The sequence below is a fragment of the Bombus affinis genome, unplaced genomic scaffold, assembly GCF_024516045.1.
Source record: "Bombus affinis isolate iyBomAffi1 unplaced genomic scaffold, iyBomAffi1.2 ctg00000172.1, whole genome shotgun sequence".
In the NCBI taxonomy this organism is placed as follows: Eukaryota; Metazoa; Arthropoda; class Insecta; order Hymenoptera; family Apidae; genus Bombus; species Bombus affinis.
Window position 1 is genome coordinate 97851 of NW_026108885.1, and position 21727 is coordinate 119577.

General features: G+C 41.5%; 3 protein-coding genes and 2 long non-coding RNA genes across 6 annotated transcripts; 3 read left to right on the forward strand and 2 right to left on the reverse strand.

Moving 5' to 3' along the window:
* Positions 1-262: 262 nt before the first annotated feature.
* LOC126927614 (uncharacterized) lies at positions 263-1673 on the forward strand. The gene is made up of 2 exons (XM_050743663.1): positions 263-1390; positions 1464-1673. Exons 1-2 carry the CDS (start codon positions 263-265, stop codon positions 1671-1673), a joined length of 1338 nt encoding a protein of 445 aa, XP_050599620.1.
* A 20-nt stretch (positions 1674-1693) lies between these two features.
* Positions 1694-3907, forward strand: LOC126927615 (uncharacterized). Its single transcript, XM_050743664.1, has one exon. It carries the CDS (start codon positions 1694-1696, stop codon positions 3905-3907), a length of 2214 nt encoding a protein of 737 aa, XP_050599621.1.
* Positions 3908-4300: 393 nt separating this feature from the next.
* On the forward strand, positions 4301-5539 carry LOC126927616 (uncharacterized). Its single transcript, XM_050743665.1, has one exon. The coding sequence runs from the start codon at positions 4301-4303 to the stop codon at positions 5537-5539; it is 1239 nt and encodes a 412-aa protein (XP_050599622.1).
* Positions 5540-13020: 7481 nt separating this feature from the next.
* LOC126927624 (uncharacterized) lies at positions 13021-16799 on the reverse strand. Of its 2 annotated transcripts, none has more exons than XR_007715698.1 (4): positions 16017-16799; positions 13524-13759; positions 13220-13321; positions 13021-13145 (listed from the first exon to the last, which is right to left on the reverse strand). It is a non-coding gene; the product is annotated as an uncharacterized LOC126927624 (long non-coding RNA). The 2 variants fall into 2 exon arrangements; XR_007715697.1 differs by having other exon boundaries at positions 15805-16799.
* LOC126927627 (uncharacterized) lies at positions 13789-14924 on the reverse strand. Its single transcript, XR_007715707.1, has 2 exons — positions 14618-14924; positions 13789-14536 (listed from the first exon to the last, which is right to left on the reverse strand). It is a non-coding gene; the product is annotated as an uncharacterized LOC126927627 (long non-coding RNA).
* Positions 16800-21727: the final 4928 nt, after the last annotated feature.

The following is a 21727-nucleotide window of genomic DNA, read 5'->3' on the forward strand; positions in this document are numbered from 1 at the left end:
ATTGCGTCTCCCCGCGATAGCTCGAAAATACATGGTCCTTCGAGCCGGATCACGTGCCAGTGTCAAGTAAGTGTCCACACACAGTGCCACGTGTTCCCTTTGAATCCAACAGCGGAAGTGTATCACTGCATTAAGGTCAGCGACGTCAGGAGCAACACCTTCAAAAGATATACACACTGGTCGAGGCACGCAACCAGGCAGCGTCCCGACGTAACTGAGTAATCAATTTAAGAAGATTTCAAGTCGATCCACATCCCGAATCATGCCGACCCCAGCTAAGATCAACAACTTGAGGAAACGACGTGATAAATTGTTCGAAGGCACGTTAACGACTATAAGGGACCGCATCGATAGATACGAACAGTCAGGCATGCAAGATCTTGCATATTTGAGATCATCTCAAGCCCTACTCAAAACCGGGTGGAAACGATTCCTATCACTCCAGGACGAGTTGGACGACATCGAGGACGAGGATATCGTTCAGGAACGCGTAGCGTCGGAACAGTACAGTTCCCTGGACGAGAGAATACAGCATCTCCGGGAAGGAAAGCCATCTTCAATCCCGCCGCCATCAAAGGGCACCGATTTTCCCGAAGCGAAAATGCATTTACCAGAAATGCGGCTACCAGCATTCGACGGGAAATTCGAAAATTGGAACGCATTTTTTAACACATTCAACTCGACTATCGACATGAACTCTCACCTAACCACCTTACAAAAATTCCATTATGTGCGGGCTTCCTTAGTAGGGGAAGCCGCGAGTTGTGTGAATTCTCTAGTTTTCCATGAGGAGAACTATCCGAAGGCGCTGAGCCTTCTCAAGCAGAGGTACGATTGTCCGCGACGCATCGTGTCATGCCATGGATTTGCAATCATTGACTACTCAAAGCTGACGCATTGTTCTCCAATGGCCCTAAGAGACTTGGCCAATGTCGTAAGACAGAACCTCGACGCACTAAGCAGTTTGGGACAAACCGTACATCCGAATAGCCTCATTCTTAATCTCATCAGCTCCAAACTACCCGATTACGTCAGGCAACAATGGGAGCTAACCTTGACCAACAAGGAGGTGCCTCAATACACCGATTTGCTAGATTACCTCGAGAATCTAGCGCTCACAGGCATCTCACCTTCCGATATCAAACAAATTAAAACACCGGACCAATCCAAAAGAATCCGACAGCGTAAGACACGAGGACAGACATTCACCGCATCCCGGGTCAAGAATTCCTGCCATTCTTGCAAGGGCCAACACTCCATTTGGCATTGCGACGCCTTCAGAGCCAAAAGCGTCAGTGAACGCTTGAAGGAGGTCAAAAGTGCACTCCTGTGTCTGAACTGCCTGAGTGCGGGACACACAACTCGGGATTGTCATGCCGGGTCTTGTAGGGTGTGTGGAGATCGCCATCATACAATGCTACATCGGGACAGGCAAAAGGTAAGGTCGACTTCCTCCAATTCAGATCAAGGTTCCTCCCCTTCCAGCAGGAGATCATCGACATCCCCGTCAAAGACTCGGAAGGTCGCAAGGAAGCACAACCCAAGGACTTCACGGACTTCAAGTCCATCAACCAGTCCGAGACAGACACACAATTGACGCCAGGCACGCCGAACCCCAACAAGGACCGATCAAACCCGACCATCAGATCCCAAATTATTGTGCAATGACCTAGTAATTACAGCACAAGTTAACATGCTGACCGACAAACGGCAACCTATTCGTTGCCGTGCGTTGCTCGATACTGGATCCAGCATGAACTTCATTACTAGAAGACTAGCCGATTCCCTTGGAATAAAACAAAAGAAGTGTTCGGTCCCAATTGGGGTTCTCGATACTTTAACGACGACGGCAAGGCGATACATAACGGCTACGATCACGTCAACCGACGGCAGCTATGAACGTACAATAACGTTCCTCGTCATTCCGGCTATCTCGACCCTGATCCCAAGTCAACACATCGATCGCTCGACATTGGAAATACCAAAGAATATCAATCTGGCCGATCCACGATTTCATGTGCCAGGTCCGATCGATGTCTTACTGAGTTCAGGTACGACACTTGCTTCGATGTGCGTCGGACAGATTAATCTGACGCGACCAGACGAGCCGGAACTGCGTTTACAGAAAACCCGATTCGGCTGGGTAATCGGGGGGAGTCCAACTTACCAAATCGCGACAAATGCATTCCACGCCTCCACAACGGCTCTGCAAACTGATCTCGCGCGGTTTTGGGAAATCGACGAAGGACCCCCGATTCAACATCTCTCAGAGGCAGAGCGACGATGCGAAAAACACTTCCGAGATCACGTCCGACGCACCAGCGAAGGACGATACATTGTCGCCCTTCCATTTCACAGCCAGCTCCCATCCCTTGGATCAACCAAGGCACTAGCGATGAGACGACTCGCATCACTCCACCGCCGATTCCAACGCGATAACTCATACGAAATCGCGTACAGTAATGTGATCCAAGAGTACATAGACTTGGGTCACGCGACGAAGATCGACCCTGGTCACCTCGCTAATCACGAGTATTATCTGCCACATCACAGCGTGATCAAGGAATCAAGCGACACCACTAAGCTCCGGGTTGTGTTCGATGGATCAGCGGCAAGCAACACTGGAGTATTGCTAAACGATACTTTGCTCACCGGACCAAAGTTGCAGGAGGATCTATTCGACATCCTACTTAGATTCCGGTCTCACCAGTATGTTCTAACTGGCGATATTGAAAAAATGTATCGCCAGATATTGATACGCCCAGAAGATAGGAAATATCAACAAATTCTGTGGCGCAATTCCGACGGTGAGATCGACTCCTATCAACTTAACACCGTGACGTTTGGGTTGTCAGCCGCTCCATACTTGGCCATACGGTGTCTCAAACAATTGGCAGACGACGAGGGACACCAATTCCCGCGAGCATCACTGGTATTAAAGCGAGACTTCTACGTAGACGACGCCCTCACCGGAGCTGATACGAAGGAAGAGGTACTGTCGATTCGGAAGGAGCTCACCGACCTTCTGCAATCAGGCGGCTTCAATATTAGAGGATGGGCGTCCAACGATTCGGACGTACTGAAGGGGCTATCCGAACAAGACAAATGCCGGAAGCTACAATTAGGTGAGTCTCAGACCCTAAAAACCCTCGGGGTTTTTTGGGAGTCCCAAGTTGATTCAATCCTCTATTCGGTCGATACCCTAGCTGATCTCCCACGCGTTACAAAGCGATCAATAAGTTCGGTGATCGCCAGAATTTATGATCCATTAGGATTGCTAGCTCCAGTGATAATTCGAGCAAAGATTATTTTGCAACATATATGGTCATTAAAGATCAACTGGGATGAATCACTTCCCGCGGATTTGCATACGGAATGGAGCCGGTACTACACCCAATTAGCGTTGATAAACAACGTCCGGTTTCCACGAAAAGCTGTAATACCAGCAGCGACTAGGATGGAACTCCACGGGTTTTGCGATGCCAGCGAGAAGGCTTACGGAGCCTGCGTCTATCTCCGCACCATTAGTTCCGACGGCTCCATCCAATCCCATCTACTCACCGCGAAGTCAAAGGTCGCTCCGCTCAAAACACAGACGATCCCACGACTCGAACTGAGCGGAGCACTCCGTCTGGCTACCCTGATCGCATCAATCCAGAAAGCCCTGACGATCGAGATCTCTCGGATCGTATACTGGACTGATTCCACCATCGTGCTCCAGTGGATCAAAACCTCGCCGCATATGTTAAAAACATTTGTGGCGAACCGAGTAGCCGAGATCCAACTCAAGACTAACCTCTCCGATTGGCGTCATGTACCCACCGCCGACAACCCAGCGGACCTCATCTCACGAGGTCAGACGCCCAAGGAGTTCCTGCGCCCGTCCATTTGGAAAAATGGACCATAATGGCTCCAGCAAAACGAAGAGCATTGGCCAACATGGAACCCAACTACGTCGGGCGAAATTCCTGAGCAAAAGAGGTCACCCTGCCTGGCAGCGAACCCAGTCGACCATACGATATTAGAAAAATACTCGTCATGGTCAAAACTAACCAGAGTCGTCGCTCGCTGCTTTCGATGGAGACACAAGCAAAGCCGGGCAGTATCTCTAACAGTAGATGAGCTCATTTCGGCAGAAAATAGATTGCTTAGACTCCTACAAAGCATCCATTTTTCGAAGGAGATTCGCTCACTACAAAAAGATCGGACCACGTCCGTGGGAGGGAAACTCCAACGCCTAAATCCTTTCCTCGACAATGAAGGGATAATACGAGTCGGAGGATGACTCACTAACTCACAGATGCCCTTCCACCAAAGGCATCCGATCATTCTGCCAAAATCATCAGTGACTGAGCTCATTATCGACCAGGAGCATCGACGCAACCATCATTCCGGAACCCAGGCCACACTATACGCTATTAGACAACGTTATTGGCCTGTCGACGGCCGAAGCCAAGTATGGCGCACCATCAAGAACTGCGTCCGTTGTTGCCGAGCCAATCCACCATCAGTAGAATATCTGATGGGAGACCTGCCGGAGTCACGGATCACCGAGTCGCGGCCCTTTACGAACATCGGGGTTGATTATTGCGGCCCGTTCTATGTCAAGGAGAGAAGGGATCGTAATCGCCGAAGGGTAAAGGTGTACGTCGCCATATTCATATGCCTGGCTACCAAAACCGTTCATATCGAATTAGTGAGCGATCTGACAACCGACGCATTCCTTGCCGCGCTCCGCCGGTTTATCTCTCGGAGAGGACATTGTGCGACCATCCTTTCGGACAACGGAACTAACTTCGTCGGAGCAAACAGGGAGTTGAAAGAACTTCACCTCCTATTACAATCCGACGACCATCAAGAAAGGGTGCAGACCTTCCTCACCGATCGGCAGATACAGTGGTCATTCAACCCTCCGAATTCACCACATTTTGGCGGTTTATGGGAAGCCGCGGTGAAATCATTTAAACGGCATCTTATTCGCACCGTTGGCACGGAACTCTTGACCTTCGAGCATCTCAATACTCTGGTTATTGAGATCGAAGCGATGTTGAATTCCCGTCCACTTACTCCCATCTCAACAGATCCTAACGATCTCCCAGTCCTCACTCCCGGACATTTTTTGTTAGGCGACACATTTACCAACATTCGGGAACGAGATCTTAGGACAATCCAACCAAGCCACTTATCTAACTGGCAACGTATCCATCAGCTTAAGCAGGAATTTTGGAGTCGATGGCACCGAGAATATCTCAACGAATTAACCAGCCGTAGCAAATGGTACAAGGGCAAACATGGCATTCGTGAGGGCACAATCGTAATTCTCCGAGAAGACAACGTTCCACCTATGCATTGGCCCTTGGGCCGCGTCATTAAGGTCCACCCAGGAGCCGACGGAATTATACGGACAGCCACGGTGAAGACAGCGACGAGCATCCTGGATCGCGGCGTCAAACGATTGATTCCACTACCCTGTCAACCGGAATCGGAGGAACCCGGACAACCACGAACAGCGGAGAACGCAGACGAAAGTTCCCCCTGATACCATCCATGGACTTTTGATCGGGATTCTCTCAACGGGGGGAGGATGTTACGTCGCGTGAAGAGGTCCGCGCGACGTACTTTAATGTCTGACCGTCCAGACCCAAACGTCATTAGAGAACCCTCAATAAAACTAAGGCCCACCATAAACCGATTCTCATTAGCTTGCAGAAACCTTGAATCCTGCAAGCATTTTCGGTTTATAGCGGGTACTTAAAAGGTCCTTAGGTTTATTGAACGTTCTTAAATATTACGGAGTAAGCTGGTAGTTATGACGGGAAAAATTGTTAATTATATGACAAGGAAAATCAGGCATTTAGAGATTAGAAACATCTGGGTTTTCCCACGAGTCATGCCGTTAGGATGCTTCCATATCCCAACTTCAACCGTTAACGTCTTAGCTAATGGTAACGGGGATCTGTGTCCTCATGTTCATAACGGAAAGTACGAACAACGAATCAGCTTACTTCGTTCAAAACCTCCATCGTCATTGACACAGGTAGACGTACGAGTCAGTCGTTCGTAGTAGTACGAGTTAGTCGTTCGAGTAGTACGAATCAGTCAGTCGTTCGAGTCAGTCGTCAGTGCAAGCCACCCAAGTCAAACAGTCGGAGTCAAGCAGTCGACGTCTCCTCATTCAATCTTTCGGTTGATCCTGTTGATTCGATTCAGTCAAAGTTGGATCTGATCAATCGCCACATCTACTACGACCCACGAGCCTTCCTCTCTCAGATTGGCAGTCAGAATCTGAGCAAGATCCAGGCAATCTTCAGACTCAACGACGTTACTATTGTGTGTGATTAAACGAAGCTGTTGGAGAAAAATATGATCATAACCCTACCAATCACGGAGTTATATTAATTCAACCACCCCTATTATCTTAACGGAAATCAGGGGATCGATCTACTCGCGGCGTCGATCATTAGGATCGTAACGGGAATTTACGACTCCCGTTGACGTGTTTCCTCGCGATTGCGTCACCCCGCGATAGCTCGAAAATACAACTGCTGTTCCACACGGTTGAAGGTTCTTCCATCTTCGAATGAGATTTCGCGTCAACCGGGAAAGATAGCGGCGTTCGAGCGAATCCCAGCGTGAAATTGTTGGATGATTAAAGTGGCCGGAGATCGGTTTACCGGCTCTCTGTCGAATTAAACGAGACACTTCGAGTTTAAGGGATGATTCAAAGTTTGAACAGTTTCATTACACCTTGTGTTCATCCGTTCTGAATATCTCGAGTGGGTAAAATAGTAGATAAGTGAATTCAATCGACAAAAGTTCAGTTAGTCGGATATTAAATAAAACTTCCTTCCAACAAATAGAGTCCAAGTGAATGAAATCCTGCTTCTATTTCTGCAGTTCTACTTCTGTTCCCAAAATTCTATTTCCAAAAAGTTTATTTATTTAAAAACAGAATAATATTTTCGAGTAATTTCTATATTGAAAACTCCAACTTTATGACACGTCGTTGAACCACTGGCGATGATATAAATTTTTAAAATCTGGGGCAGACTCTTACGTACGGCCTTAATTGTAGTTAGATCAATTAGTGACCTTGCTTAACGCTTTACGACCCTACTGAATTGTATTTCACCTACTACACTTATCGTAAATTGTCTCAAAGCTGAATGACGTCAGATTAATTGGCCCCCAACGACATGTTTTTTTGGAAAAAGGTGCATTATTGCCAACGTACACATTGCTAAGGCGATAAAATCGGGAGAGAAATTTCGAGAATGTAACGAGTCAACAATGGCTACCTTGGAACGATATCAATTGCGCTCGAGAGGCGATGAATCGTCAATTCGCGTGAACTATCATTTACAGGCATAAATTTGCTTAAATTCCCTTGCCAAAGAATTGTGTACATGTTCGTGTGTAAACACGAGTTTGCATTGTCTTTCGTGGATCGAGGGACGCCAATTATCAAGTATGCTTTTACTATTATGCAGCTCACAAAAGACCCTTGCCTATAGTGCCTGAAATACTCGAGAGTATTCCTTTTTCCACGACATTCGCGAGAATGCGCTCGCCTGGATTTATGTCGGCGCCTACTTGATTAAATTAACCGCATAAAATGCTCGCACAATTCCTTTGAATATCCTTCAATTGTGTTACATCCTTTAGGACATTTTCGTTCCAACCATTATTTTTATTGCTATGAAATTGGTTAAATATCTTAAGGTGAGATTGTCTCGTGTAACAACAACAAGAGTAGTGATTATTATGAATTTTCTTTTTAGTCTAACTATCGGTTACGCGGTAAATACTAGACCTTTTTAAGATATAAATAGATAGTTTTTAAGTACAGATGTAATTTGTTTGCTTTATTTTTAATTTAATGATAATTATTTTTCGGGTCATTATTATTTCCTTCCTCTACGTTAAGGCTGTCTCTATATAGTCGTCTTTGTCCGGATAATCCTCTCTAAATTCCTATAATCTTGGTGCTTTTGCAACACTAAACTCAAAGGAAACATAGCGACACATCTACTATCGATGCCATTAACAACCAAAGTTTCACTCAAGCTCCTCCTACTCATATTTTCTACGATACTGTACCTATTCGCGTAGGAATTTAGTAACGCACAATTGATACTGTTTTCTACGGAATTAAGAAATTTCAAGGTTCTCTTCTCTGATGAAATTTCCACATTGACTTTGTTAAGGATTATGATGGAATGAAACATTTGGTCAAAGCGAAGAGAAGTATCGTTAGCTGGAAACTCTGCTATCGGAAGCGATACCGGTGGAATTATAAGCATCAAAGCCACTCATTACGGTGGAATTATGCAGGCACGATAGAAAAAGGTATTACCACGAAAATCCACGTGTTCGGTTAACGAGGTCACCCAGCACCGCCGTTAACGTTTTTCACACGGCAGAAATGCACTCCTTTATATTCTCTTTCTTTCCGTGAATCGTGAATTTTTATTGATGGCGGTTTTATATAGCGTACGTGAAGGTATAAGCAGCGAAAATCTCATTAGATCGCTGTTGGTCCATAGTATCCAAGTCGTTTCAAGTTGCTTGTTAAAGTGCGCGCAAGAATATCGTCATCTCTTTGTTATCCTCTTATACATATACCGTTAGCTCAGCTTGAAAATAGATAAAAATCCATAATTGTTATAAAACTCCGTAAGTGCAATAATTAAAGTTCCGATAATTCTAATTAAATTTTGCCTATTCTCGTCTATTATCGAAAATGAGAGAGGAATTATTATCAATAAGCGCGCTATCAATAAGCGAGACTCTACTACGTGCGCACGTAGTGTACTCTTGATTTTGAATTATTACCGAATAATGTCGTACCTTTGAGAAGCAAATAATAATCAGTTAGAAGATTTCTAACGAACGTCATTAGAATTTTACAGACGATTCGACGAAATAGTATCTTGTGTTGACAGAAATTTTGTCTCGAGGTTTCAATTTTATCTCGGATAATGTATTTTTGAAAAACAAATAATAACCGATCAGAAAATTTCTACTATTAACGTCAATCGAATTTTATAAATCAATTCGACGAGATAGTATTCCGTGTTATCAGAAATTTACAGGAAATTTTTCAACTGTGACTCGACGTACGTAAGTCCGTAGCCAATGGAAACGTTTAGACGCTGAACAACGAGCCGCGATACGCCTCGTGAAATCGCTTACGCGTGTTCAGATTTCGTTGTTTGTGCAATCGGTACACGTAACAGACTTATTGAAGTCAGGCGCTAGAATTTCCTCCATTAGAAGAGCTGATGTGCCTGCCTTATGAAATCCATAATGTTCAATGGGAATGTCTGTCTTTTATGATGATCTTATTGCACTGTTTGAAAGCGGTATGATTAAATCGATAATATGGAAATTCTCATGAAATAGGAAATTCTTGTGGCTTTCGAAACAATTTCGATTTAGGATCGCCAGGAGTTCCGCGGCTCGGGTAATTAGCAATTGAGTAACGTGTGCTAGAATTAAGTAATCAGCCAGCGTCTCGGACACAATGCGAGCCTGGTGCAATTAAACACGCCTTAATGAAGAATAAGTCGCGAACGCTATGCTACAGCTAAATTAAATCATCAAGCTGGATATTTCTCCGTATTCCTGCTAACGTCGTTGTGTTTAATCGAGCTGATTTTGCGCAAGAGAGCGTGTAACACATTACAGAAGAAAAATAAATATTTGATGTCGGCGAGATATCGTGGACAATAAAAAAAAAAATACTATCGAGAGAGCGGAAGGCGTTAATAGTAAAAACGTGGAAGAGATATTGCGTGAAAAGGCTTGGAGCCTTTCATAGGATGTTCTTCGTTGCTCAAACACTACCAAACAACTTCTTTATACACTGTGAAACTATCATCTTCCATATTCATCTGATTGTTCAAAGGAAAAATATGAAATAGCTAAACAAATGACGAAATTTATCGAGTACTCTTTTTCATGTATATACATGTCGGAGATGGAAAAACACCGGAACCTCTCCTTGGATTCTCGGGAATACCGTAATGTCGTAATTTAGATTAAACAAATGTCGCTCCGATTGTTCGAGGTTTATGATAGTGAGCTTGGGCTCGAGGCGACAACCAGTCGCCGAACGTAGCCGCGGTCAAGGGATGAACGTTTTGTCTAACAAAGGCATGAAGTAACTCTATAGCTCTCCTTAAAAGAAATACTTAGGACGGGGCACGACGGTAAGCATTTCAACGATTTCTGTCCCGTGGCTCGCCACACGCAGACTCTATTCTTCGAGTAAGATGATTACCAGATGTCGACGCGTCTCCACAGTACATGTTCAGCTAGCCCGAGGACCTGCTATAAATCTTAAGATCTGTTTAACTAAAGTCCTTCAAACCGACAAACAGTCCTCGTCCCAACTACGAGAAAATAGGAGAAATCTATTTTCTCACGAACGACGCTTCCTCTTCTCGAACTTTCTTTTAAGGGCGACTAGCACCCTTCCCTAACCACCAACATGGAAATTGACCAATTAACAGTAACGCCAATTTCCCTCACTTTCCGAATGAAGGCAGAAACCAGTGAAGTTCGGTGACGATGTTATCGCAGAGGAAAACTATTGCTGAGTGTTGGTCGCCTAGTGAGGTCGCTTGTGGGTGGAAAGGAACGTTGAACGTGAAAAAAACCCCGACCTTCCCATTTTTACCTTGTGCAGTAATAATCATAAGGAACGTCTCGACTTGCATATATTTTATAACAATTAAGGGCCCTAATGGTAAAATATAAATGTTTAGTTTTATAATAGTTCCTTAGGATTATTGTGGTCCAGCTAATTATATTTGCATAGCTAATGGCCGCCTCGACCGGGGAATGGATTCTGAGTCACTGGACGTAACAATAGATAAATATAGAAAATACCTAAAATACAGTAATCATAATATAGTATTTGATGAGCGAAGAAAATCTCTACATTTTTATTCAAGTCTATTTATTCAATTGCGTCGATAAACATGTTGATGAGTTGCATAAACAACTATGATCGATAGATAACAAACTTGCACAACATTCTCTCACAGGTTTTGAAAAGAAAAACAAAGAAAAACGGAAGAAATCAAGAAAGTTCCAGGAATATCTCTTTCCTCTTCCTCTTTTCTTCAAATTATATCTTTAGCGGTTCTAATGGTTTCTGGTATCTTGTGAACACACATATACATTCCACGTTGTTCAGCACGCACGTGCGCATACAAGTTGGAAAGGTTACGCAACAAGTTTGTATTCTACGAAAAATGGAATAGGCACTGCCGTGTATCAGCGCAGCTAATCGAGCAGCTTCAGCCATTCGCAAGAAAAAATTAAAAAAAGAAGGAAAGAGAGATTCTCTGATGAGGGTCGGTTATGTAACTTGGACAAGCATTACACGAAAGAGTCCAGGGAATGCAGGTCGTACTTGCAACTGTGGAACTTGCACGAGAGAAAAAAGCGGTGCAATTTTGATGGGCCCATACGTGCTCAGAAATTGTGTAAATGGCAGGGATTCGATTGCACAAACGTGTTTATCACTTCTATGACTATTACGGTGAAGGAGATCAGCCAGAAGTGATCCAGTCGTTATATCGCCTCACGATTTCCGTTCCAATCGACCGCGAAGGCGTCCAAGATTAATGGACACTATAAATTAAATCTAACGGAGGAAATTGAAATAGTTAAACCATTCTATTTATCGTTTTGAATATATGATTAAGCGGACGTAAACAAATGTGCGTTTCAGTGGCGATTTTCCGTGTTTAGTGAATCTATTTTAGACATGTATCTATATTTCAAGGTATAACTCGAGGAAAATAAATTGATCCTTTAAAGATAGATATAAGATTTTAAAGTTGGCAATAAGAAGTTAAGAAATTAGGAAATTTGTTGCACGTTGCTGAAATGTGACAAAAATTGAGTTGTTGGTAGCTAATGACAGAATGCAAAGTCAACATGACACTTGTTTATTGATTGCACGGAGATGTGTATGTATATATGTTACTTCCACCCCGAGAAAGCGAAGAAGGGGAGAAAGTTACGAGAAAATCATTGGCTTCCCGCGTGCGCCATCGCGTCGTCTATGAAGATACGAAGACAAACAGACATGAGCATCCTGTCCAACTACTTACACCTCACACCAAGTCGAACATAATTTACAGTACGTTCGTCTGTTGATTTATGATTTAAATTACCCGTGAGAGAGTACATTCGAAGACACTTAACGGAAAGAGACGTCCTGTAGCGGAAGTTCGCCATATCTCTTCACCATGAATTTCCCCGTATTTTCAAGAATAAAATGTAAATGACTAATTGAGAAAATGAAACAAGTTCCGAGCACGTGTCTTGAGTAAATAGAATTTCGAAAAAAAAAATAAAAGTAAAAAGATATTCAATTCTTTGACGATTCTCCTAACGAAGTATGAGATTTTCAATTGTTGGCGTCGATAAAAAAAAATGGAACTAAATTGCAACTTACAGTTACATGTTGATGTCGCATGACAAACTTCCTTTTATAGAGTTGATGTTGCAATATGAATTTCGACGGTTGTTTCAAGTTTATTTGTAGACATTGGCAAAATGAAGTAAGTAGATGCTGTTTAGTGTAGGAAAAAGCAGATGTTTAGTGCAGATGGAACAGGAACTGCTAGATAATGTGGAAAGAAATATTCTAAAAAGTTCGAAATGATGCATGATATTTTAGATAAATATTTAAGTATATATGGAAATATATGTATTTTGATATGATAAAAGGTTTGTTGTGTATTACTGCATTATCGTATGAAGAATTTTTTGTCTTCACTACGATGATTAGAAAAATATGTAAAACGTATCCAACATAATTAAACAATTGGAAGCTTATAAAATAATATAAAAATAAATAAGAAGTGATATAGGTAGAAACAACATATATAAATACTGCTATCTTTTAAAATACTTGCAGTACAAAAATATGCTGAAACACGATATAATAAAAAATACTTTACTCTTCGATACAAAAGTAAAAATAAAAGAATGTAATTTTGCGTTTATGTACATCACTTTTCACAGCTCATTGTCCTTTTATTTACACCATCAATCGTTTCTTTCACCCAAGCACCAATTATTCACAATTATTGTTACGATATTTAGGAATATCAATGGAACTGCAACAAACAACATATTTGTGTTATATTTAAATTTATTATCAAACGAATTAAAATAATTTGTATGTAATTACTTCATGCCACCGTTCGTATGGACCTAATAAGGTTCAAAATTTGTGACTTTACTGTAGGAGGTTCTCCGAAGCCTTGAACATTTTGCCACGACGCCCAACCAACTGTAACAATGTTTAAACAAAAATTAAGTAATGTATTCCAACATACAAGTAAAAACATATACATATGATTTATATATTTTTCATACTACGCGATATATGTAAATACAATAAATAACATAACCTACAAATTCTTCATTTCTATGCAGGGGAAAAGTTCAGTATAAAAGAATAATACAAACAAAAATATGATGATATTGTGTACCTTTTGCAAGAAATCTTTCTTCGTTTAAATCGCAGATCGCATTCAAACACAACACAGTCGCTTCAAAAAGTGTCCAAAGTGTAAACGCCACATTATATCGATATGATGAATGATAACATTGAGAATATCACGCAGCGCCACTATCGTAGGGAAAGGTAAAACAGCTTCATACGCATCAAACAATCAATTTGTATTGATTAGGAACCGTCCTGCCATCTTCCGTGTTCAGATGGAAACTAGCAATTAAAAAAGTGGCGTTATGCGGGAAATTTGAATTAAAATTTATTTTTACTATGTCAAAATATATTTAGAGTAATCTCGAGCGATTTAAATATCGCTCGAGATTCCAAAAATAAGATAATCTTGGATTTCATCGATAACGTTTTACAAATGCTTGCAAAAATAGTACTATATGGAAACTAAGAGCCTTAAAACGATATTCGAAAGAATCGGTAGACTTTACAAGTAACTTAACAACGCGATAATACAACGGATGGTTGGGAGCATTATTCTATTTATAATAATTGAACGACAAAGCGCACCTTCTTGGCACTAACGCTTTTGGAACAGGAGTACGAGTGTTTCTAGACGATTCGACGCTCTCTTCTCAATTGAGTTACGTTAACGATTCATGTGTGCCGATTTAGTTATAGAACTTAGAGTTCATTTCATGCTACCCTCGATCGTTCATGACCTCTATCATCATTTTATCACGCGCCGTTCGAGGCACACGTTTATCACGTGTAAGGAAATTCGTGGATTTTAATATTCTGATATCGTTTTGCGTATGCAAAGAAAAGTCGGAATCTTCCATATCGTGATGAAAGTCACGGACGTATTTGACGTGTGCAAAAATCTTTCTTGTTTGTAGACGATAAGTATTCAGCAAAAGCTATGCTAACTCACAGCCTCGAACAAGTGTTGTATTACTGCAAAAAATTGCAACACAGACTAAACTCGCGTCGGCGGAAAGTATGCGTGAATCACGTGTACCAAATGTCACGTTTATGCAACTGTAGAAAATATTGCATTATACTAGGTTTAAAAAAAAGTTTGAGACAAAACTATCATTAATTTCAGGAAAAATTTCCAACCTGTACAATGCACGTTTTATTTGGCAACAAGACAATATAGGAAAATTGTTCCAAAGCCAATGTTTCCTCGACTAATTTAGATCTTCCACGAATTCATTCAAATCATTCATCATCCCCTAACAGATAATAATATTCTTCATATACAACGATAACGACTGCCTTAATTTTAGCTATCTATATAAATCACAAGATACTCTGATTCATTTCTCCGATAATTACGCAAATCGTATGATTACAGATCTTCTGTCACATAAAAATGTGTACTTTTCAATAAACTAGACGCAGCAATAAACATACATTATAATCAAACTTAGAGAATCAATACTAAGAAATCGTATGATTCAAATCCACATCAGTGTGCGAACTATTTCCATAATTTATGCCGTATTAGACTGTACCTGCTGCAATTTCACAGGGTAATAACGCGTTACCATTCACCGACTGAATTAAATGACGCTGAATGTGAAGTACACGAGTCTGACCGCTCATGTTCGCTAAATATCATCGGAGAAATAGAAGAAACAAACGTGGACTTTGGTCGGTTAACGAACGAAGAAAAATGAGAAGGTCGATTTGTGAACGTTAGATACCGATCAAAGCAAATATTATTTCAATCGTCGCATAATTGCAAAAGAAATGATATTCAAAGCTTGCATCTTTTCATCCAAGTAGATTGTAAATAATTATCATTTGTTATTGCAATCCTGTTTTCAGTCCGAATCATGTATTATCTAATCTATTGCCTGCAATAAATAATACTTGGGTGACGTCGAAACTGTTACCCAGGAAGCAAGAGTAAAATGCTTAAGCCGTGCAATTATGAATTACGTGATACGTTACGGTAACAATTTATGAGGCATAAGGTCCAATGATGGAACGAGAGGAAAGAATGATTCTGGTATCAGTTCGTGTGAACTGAAGGCGTGTACAATTGTACACTTAAGAACGAAATTCTATGTTGTCATCGTTTCAAGAATTAATACGTTAATGGTCCAAATTAGACTAGTTTTTATAATACAATGTCTAAGTAATGTCTATAATAATGTCTAAGTAAAGCAATTATAGTTAATCGACCAAAATAAACGTAAAGAGCACTATAACGGTGATTCGAATTTGGTGGAACGTAGCTCGCGTCTGTCGAAATTATAGTTTAGACATTGTACGATGTTATATAATAAAGATTCTACCAGATTCCTCCATGACCGCTGTTGATATTTTCACGCAGATTTGTAAAATATTATGTAAAAAGTCGCATTGTCTAAGGTTGCAGTGGCCCAGTAAATATCGACGTTTTGTCCTCAAACGTAAATACATTCGACGTGTCCCCAATATGATTGCTGTATACTAGTAGTGGGGTAAGCGAATCGTTGATTGGCCAGTTTCAACAGAGGGAGCCTACCAGGTCCGGATCGATGTTGCTAAAAGCTGCAGCAAATGGGGGAATATCAGTCGCTAGTACCACCTCGATCTGACTAGAGACGACCGTTTTCACTTCACAATTTTACTTCGTTTTCACTTTGACTTTTAAACACTTTCGTATAACTTCAGTTACAGAACGTTAGGCGGATTTGCACGCAACATACAGTGAACAAAACATCAACAAACGCAGAGATTAGAATCAGACAATAGAGAGTCGGCAGTTATATTCGAAGGTCTTTGGTGGATAAAATTAATCTGGTAAACCGGTTGTACGAGAACTGATTCTGCAGAGGCAACTCCACAGATTGTCCGTGTGAAACCACGTTGTCGTGAGCGGTAAAGGGAGAGAAAAGGAGCTAAAAAGGGTAAGGAATACCTTACATATAAATATACATAACCAAAGCAGAGTTGAAGTGGTGGCGAGAAGGGAACACCAGTGTGCTGGAAAACGGTGAGGCAGCACCGTGACTATGTAAACTACTAGGATATACTTGTGGCAGCGCGTGCGCAGAGTCGGGCAACGTCTGTATCGACAATATTTATAAAGGTACATCGTAACGTGATAGATAGATCGTCGACGATCAAACAATCAAGTGAATCGAGGGTAAAAGAAGATTTAACCAAAGAAGAGGACAAAATCGGAGAACTGGGCTTTTCTTCGAGCATAGGCAAAGAAGCACGCAAACTGGCTCCAGAGGTGAGGATCAAGCAAATTGGAATGAGGGAGGACCTGTTGTCCATAATACGGCACACAAGTAGCGATCATTTTTCGGAAGGACTCTAGTCGAAGATTGAGCAGCAAAACGGGTAAAAAGGAGACTAGCAATAGACCACTGTTTCCGAGTATTTTATACAAATAGAGGGCTCTTGTTTGCTGGATATTTCAAGCAAAAGCGTTACCAGGATCACTTTCATTCTCTTCCTGTAATTATCGACTTCTCGACTGGTCTACCTGATGACTTGTGTTTTCCTGAAGGGAAACCAAAGACCCCAATTTGAATAGTTCACCGTCGGGTTATGCCCTGGGTTGCCGCTTGTCTCGACCTGTTGGCGGCACCGATTCTGGGTTACTGTCTGGCCGTGAGGAAACTTGCACTGCAAGCCGGCTTTTTCCAAGAAGAAACGAACAAATCGATCGTAACACAAGCGGTGAACGCGATCAATACGTCGACTATACAAAAGGAGACTGCGCCGTGCGCTGATACGATGGCACCAAGCGTCGAAGAACAGCGCCAAGGTAAATCGATTAAATGGAACACTAGTAATATGAGTTTCATCTAATTGATATTATTTACTCGTACAATCACAACATGTTCGATATATTCGATAGGTGACGATGTTATTGAATAGCAATTCAATCGGTAATCAGGTTGCGAAACATTCGATGGGAAACGTTATTTATTTCTTATCTATCGAAAACGAAAGCATCGGATTACTGTGCGTTATGCAATGCAACAGTCGTCATAAAAAATTGCATGGAAATGCAATATGCAAACGAAATTAAAAAATGCCACCTGCGGAAATACCGGATGAAATAATGGCTTTTTTCATCGTTTGTTTTTCTCATTGAAACGCATTACGCTTTTTCGCTCGTTCTCTTTGAATTTCTCGATTCGTGTCAGCTAGATCTTTAGCTATTACACCGAAATTACCACGAAACCAGGCCACGGTTTCACGAATCTGTGATCTCCACTTGTAATAGGAGTGGTGACTATAAATAAAACACGATTTAAATAGATATCCGTGTCGTATGTTCGAAACGCGTGCGACGAATGAAAATTCAGCATGTAACAAATAACTTAAAATTGATAAACTTGTTGTTTTCATTCAGAGCACGGTGGTTTCTTATCAAAAGTTTCGTTTCTTTTTTCTATATCTCAGTAACTAAACGATCGTACCAGGTCCCACGAGTATCTCATCTTATCAAACTCAAGTGCTTTCGAATTTTATAAAGCTTCAATAATTTAAGCTCCTCTCTATCGTAAAATTCTGACAAGAGTTTTCGAGTACGATGAGTTCCAGAAATTATTTTGTTTTATCTAGTTCAAGTAGCTGTCAGTTCAATTTTTCTTTTTCCTTTTTTTTTTTTTTTTTAACGAAATTCTTTGGCAAATTTGGTGAAATGCGATGTAGTGGTAGCTGACGTTACAGCGCATGTTCCAATGCAACAAAATGGTTTTCTCCACAAGACCGATTATTGATTTTCTGCCACTGAGCTTGTTCTTATCCTGCGCATGACAGCATATGGAAATGACCGTGATGAATCTTCGCGAAGACGTAACGCAATTTTCATAATTAATTACTGTATTCTGACGTTACAAATTTCATTGCCATTTGTTCATAGATAAATAAATATTATCGACACGATATTCCATGGAATAATTTAGTATTCACGCATACGTTGGTAGCCGTAGCGTGGCGAGAGTACATGCGTTGTTACAATTCAACGCTTGAATAATAAATCGAGTGACGACACGTTTCAGGTCAACGTACCAACGGTTAAAGCTGGTTTCATGGGGATTCTCGATAGGTGATAGTACATCGTTCGGTATACGCGAATGATCGGTATTGATCGTGTATCGCGTGCAACAGTTTGGTAAATACGACACTCGAAGCTGCACTTTGAATTATAAAACAATATACATACATCGGTATATAATCCGATTGTTTGGGTTGAAAAACTTCCGTTTTCAATACGTTTTATTTTTCAAAGCGAAACGTGCGATTCGTTTGTATAGTCTATAAACGTGCATCGAAGCTCTTTTATCCACGGATCAAGGGGTCTAATTCGTAATTATTTTGTTGACACGCGTTAAGTCGAGAAAAACAGACACGCAAATAAAAATGAAGACAGATATCGCGAACGACGAAATCGTTTCGTGGCGTACGTGCTTTTGCTTATGGTAAAAAATCTACTCAGAGATTCGTTAAATTAGTCCAAATGTAATGACCTTTATCGCTTTTCGACCTTCGATTATTAGGCACAAGGGCATGCCGATTCGAAACAACACGCGATAACGCATATTTCTATCGCCATGTCGAATTTCGTGAACTCAGACAATTCGATAATTCTTACTCCATTTCAATTTTTTATATTGTAAACAACGAGTTAATTATAACGTTACAGACAGGTCGTCGTACGTATTTTCGTACTTGAACTTTAATCCTGTTTTGTACTTTCATTCTATACACCGCAATATATTGCGTACGATTACATATCGATTACGAACGACTACACGATATATTACATAAATTATCGCATGACATATAGAGTTTTAGAAAATATAGCAATCAAATACGTAGATCACGGATATTTATACGGTTCTGAGAAATATAGAAAAATCCAAATAATTACACAATCATATAAAACGTATATAAAAATATGAAGATGTTTGAAAAGTTCGCAACATTTCCGAGAATTGATAAGCTCTGTAATCGATTGCGATAAAATTTGAAGGGGTTAATTTATACCTTTTAGAGATTTCATAAATTTAATTTATATGAAGCAGTATTGTATTTTATATTCGATAGAATGTCAATTCTACGAAAATACATTTTATTTGAATTTCACTACGAACTTTTCAAATATATGAACTATAAAATTACTACATTTAGCGAGTGAAACAAATATTTCGCATGAATATCCGTATTCCAAAAATGAGAATAGAATAAGTCAGAATGTCGAACAAACAAAAAACAAAGTTTGTTGTTGAGATTAATACCGCGAAAGAAGCGGCAGTCGCAAAAGTGTAGTCAAAAGCTCTCGTGCATGAAGAGAGAATTCTAAATATAAAGTTCACCAACGCTCGGTTTTTAACGTGGAACCCAACAGGAAGGCGTCAGTACTCAGTTGAAATTCGCACTCTGAAGCTCGCGAATTCGTCTAGCCGGTTGTGTCATTGAAACGCATTTTTTATTATTGATTCGTCATTAGTTGATTGTCGAACAGTGTTGTTAACGATACATTGTAAAGAACATGTGTGTGATCGGTAAGGATTATTCTTCCATCGATCAATAGTGAAAACGATTTTAATCTAAATGTACGGGTAAAAAGCAGAATGCTCATGCAAATTGTTTCAACCGTTCGCGGAGAGACGCGATCGCTGGATAACGCGTCAACGAGAGTCGTAAATTCTCGTTACGATTAAACAATCGACGCCACGAACTGATTGATCCCCTATTTCTATTACGAGAATAGAGGTGGTTAGGTTTGAGTGTATATGTAACAACTATACTGGGTTGGTTGATAAAAGATTAATAAAAATAACGAAACAACAAGTTCAGTCAAAGATCAACAATTAAAAACAAAAAAGATAACAGTCAAGGTTTGTTTAGCGGTTTGCTTATAACGAGACCTATCGCACTTCGCAGCTTGAGACAGGCGTTATGTGTTAGATTCGATTCAATGTGTAACGTTCGACGTGTCACAAGGAACTAGCCGACTTTAGATGATTTCTTTGTCTCATTTTTAAGACGACCCCCACTCTACTTAGGTCACGCCACCGTTCGCGCCTATGATCACGTATGTCTATTCTTGCGTGGAAAACGTAACGGACGAAATTCGACGTTTCGAAAACTCGCTGCTTGGCGACAGCTATGCGCTCGTCGATACATTGTATATGATCCGGCGGTCAGATAAAGCGATCTGACTGCGACATTGTAGGGCCGCGAGCGACGGTTAGAAAATACAGCCTGTGGTAAGCCTCGTGGCGTAACATCCTCCCCCCGTTGAGAGGGTACCGATCAAATGATATGGTGTGGAGTCAGGTGCGTCGCTGGCGGATCTCCTTCGCTCCGTGTGGGTGGTCGGACTCGTTTGGATCTGGGTGAATGGGTAAGGGGACCAGTCTTTTGACGCCACGATCCAGGGTAGTTGTTGCCGTCTGCACGGTAGCGGTCCGTATGATTCCGTCGACTCCTCTTGGATGGGCCTTGATCACGCGGCCCAAAGGCCATTGCATGGATGGTACGTTATCCTCCCTGAGGACTACCACGGTGCCTTGTCGGATGTTGTGACTGCCCTTGCTCCATTTGTTTCGGATGTTCAGCTCGTTCAGGTACTCTCGATGCCAGCGGCGCCAGAAATGTTGCTTGACCCTTTGAATGTGTTGCCAGCTGGAGAGACGATTGGATGGAGTGTCCTGGAAATCTCGTTCTCGAAAGCTTGTTAATGCATCTCCGATGAGGAAATGACCGGGAGTAAGGACAAGAAGATCGTTTTGGTCAGATGATATTGGAGTCAGAGGACGGGAGTTGTGGATAGACTCGATTTGAATGATGAGTGTGTTAAAGTTTTCAAATCTTAAGAGCTCGTTACCTGCGACACGTCTGAGATGTCGTTTGAAGGACTTCACCGCAGCCTCCCACAACCCGCTAAAGTGAGGTGAGTTGGGAGGAATGAAGTGCCATTCGATCCGTCGATCGGCTAAAAAGGACTGAACTTTTACATTATGATCGTCGGACTGCAGGAGGTTTCGGAGCTCTCGTAATTCGTTGTTGGCGCCAACGAAGTTGGTACCGTTGTCAGAATAAATTGTTACACAGAATCCTCGGCGAGCGATGAATCTTCGCAGAGCAGCAATGAAGGCCTCGCTAGTGAGATCGGTGACCAGCTCGAGGTGGACTGCTTTAACTGCAAGACATACGAAGATTGCTACATATACCTTGATTTTGCGTCGGTTGCAATCCTTT

Excerpts from the sequence above, each read along its gene's own strand:
- LOC126927614 (XM_050743663.1), top strand. The coding sequence starts at position 263 with ATGCCGACCCCAGCTAAGATCAACAACTTGAGGAAACGACGTGATAAA. Across the intron at positions 1,391-1,463 it reads GTCATGCCGGGTCTTGTAGG|ATCAAGGTTCCTCCCCTTCC; the intron begins GTGTGTGGAGAT and ends CCTCCAATTCAG.
- LOC126927615 (XM_050743664.1), top strand. The coding sequence starts at position 1,694 with ATGCTGACCGACAAACGGCAACCTATTCGTTGCCGTGCGTTGCTCGAT.
- LOC126927616 (XM_050743665.1), top strand. The coding sequence starts at position 4,301 with ATGCCCTTCCACCAAAGGCATCCGATCATTCTGCCAAAATCATCAGTG.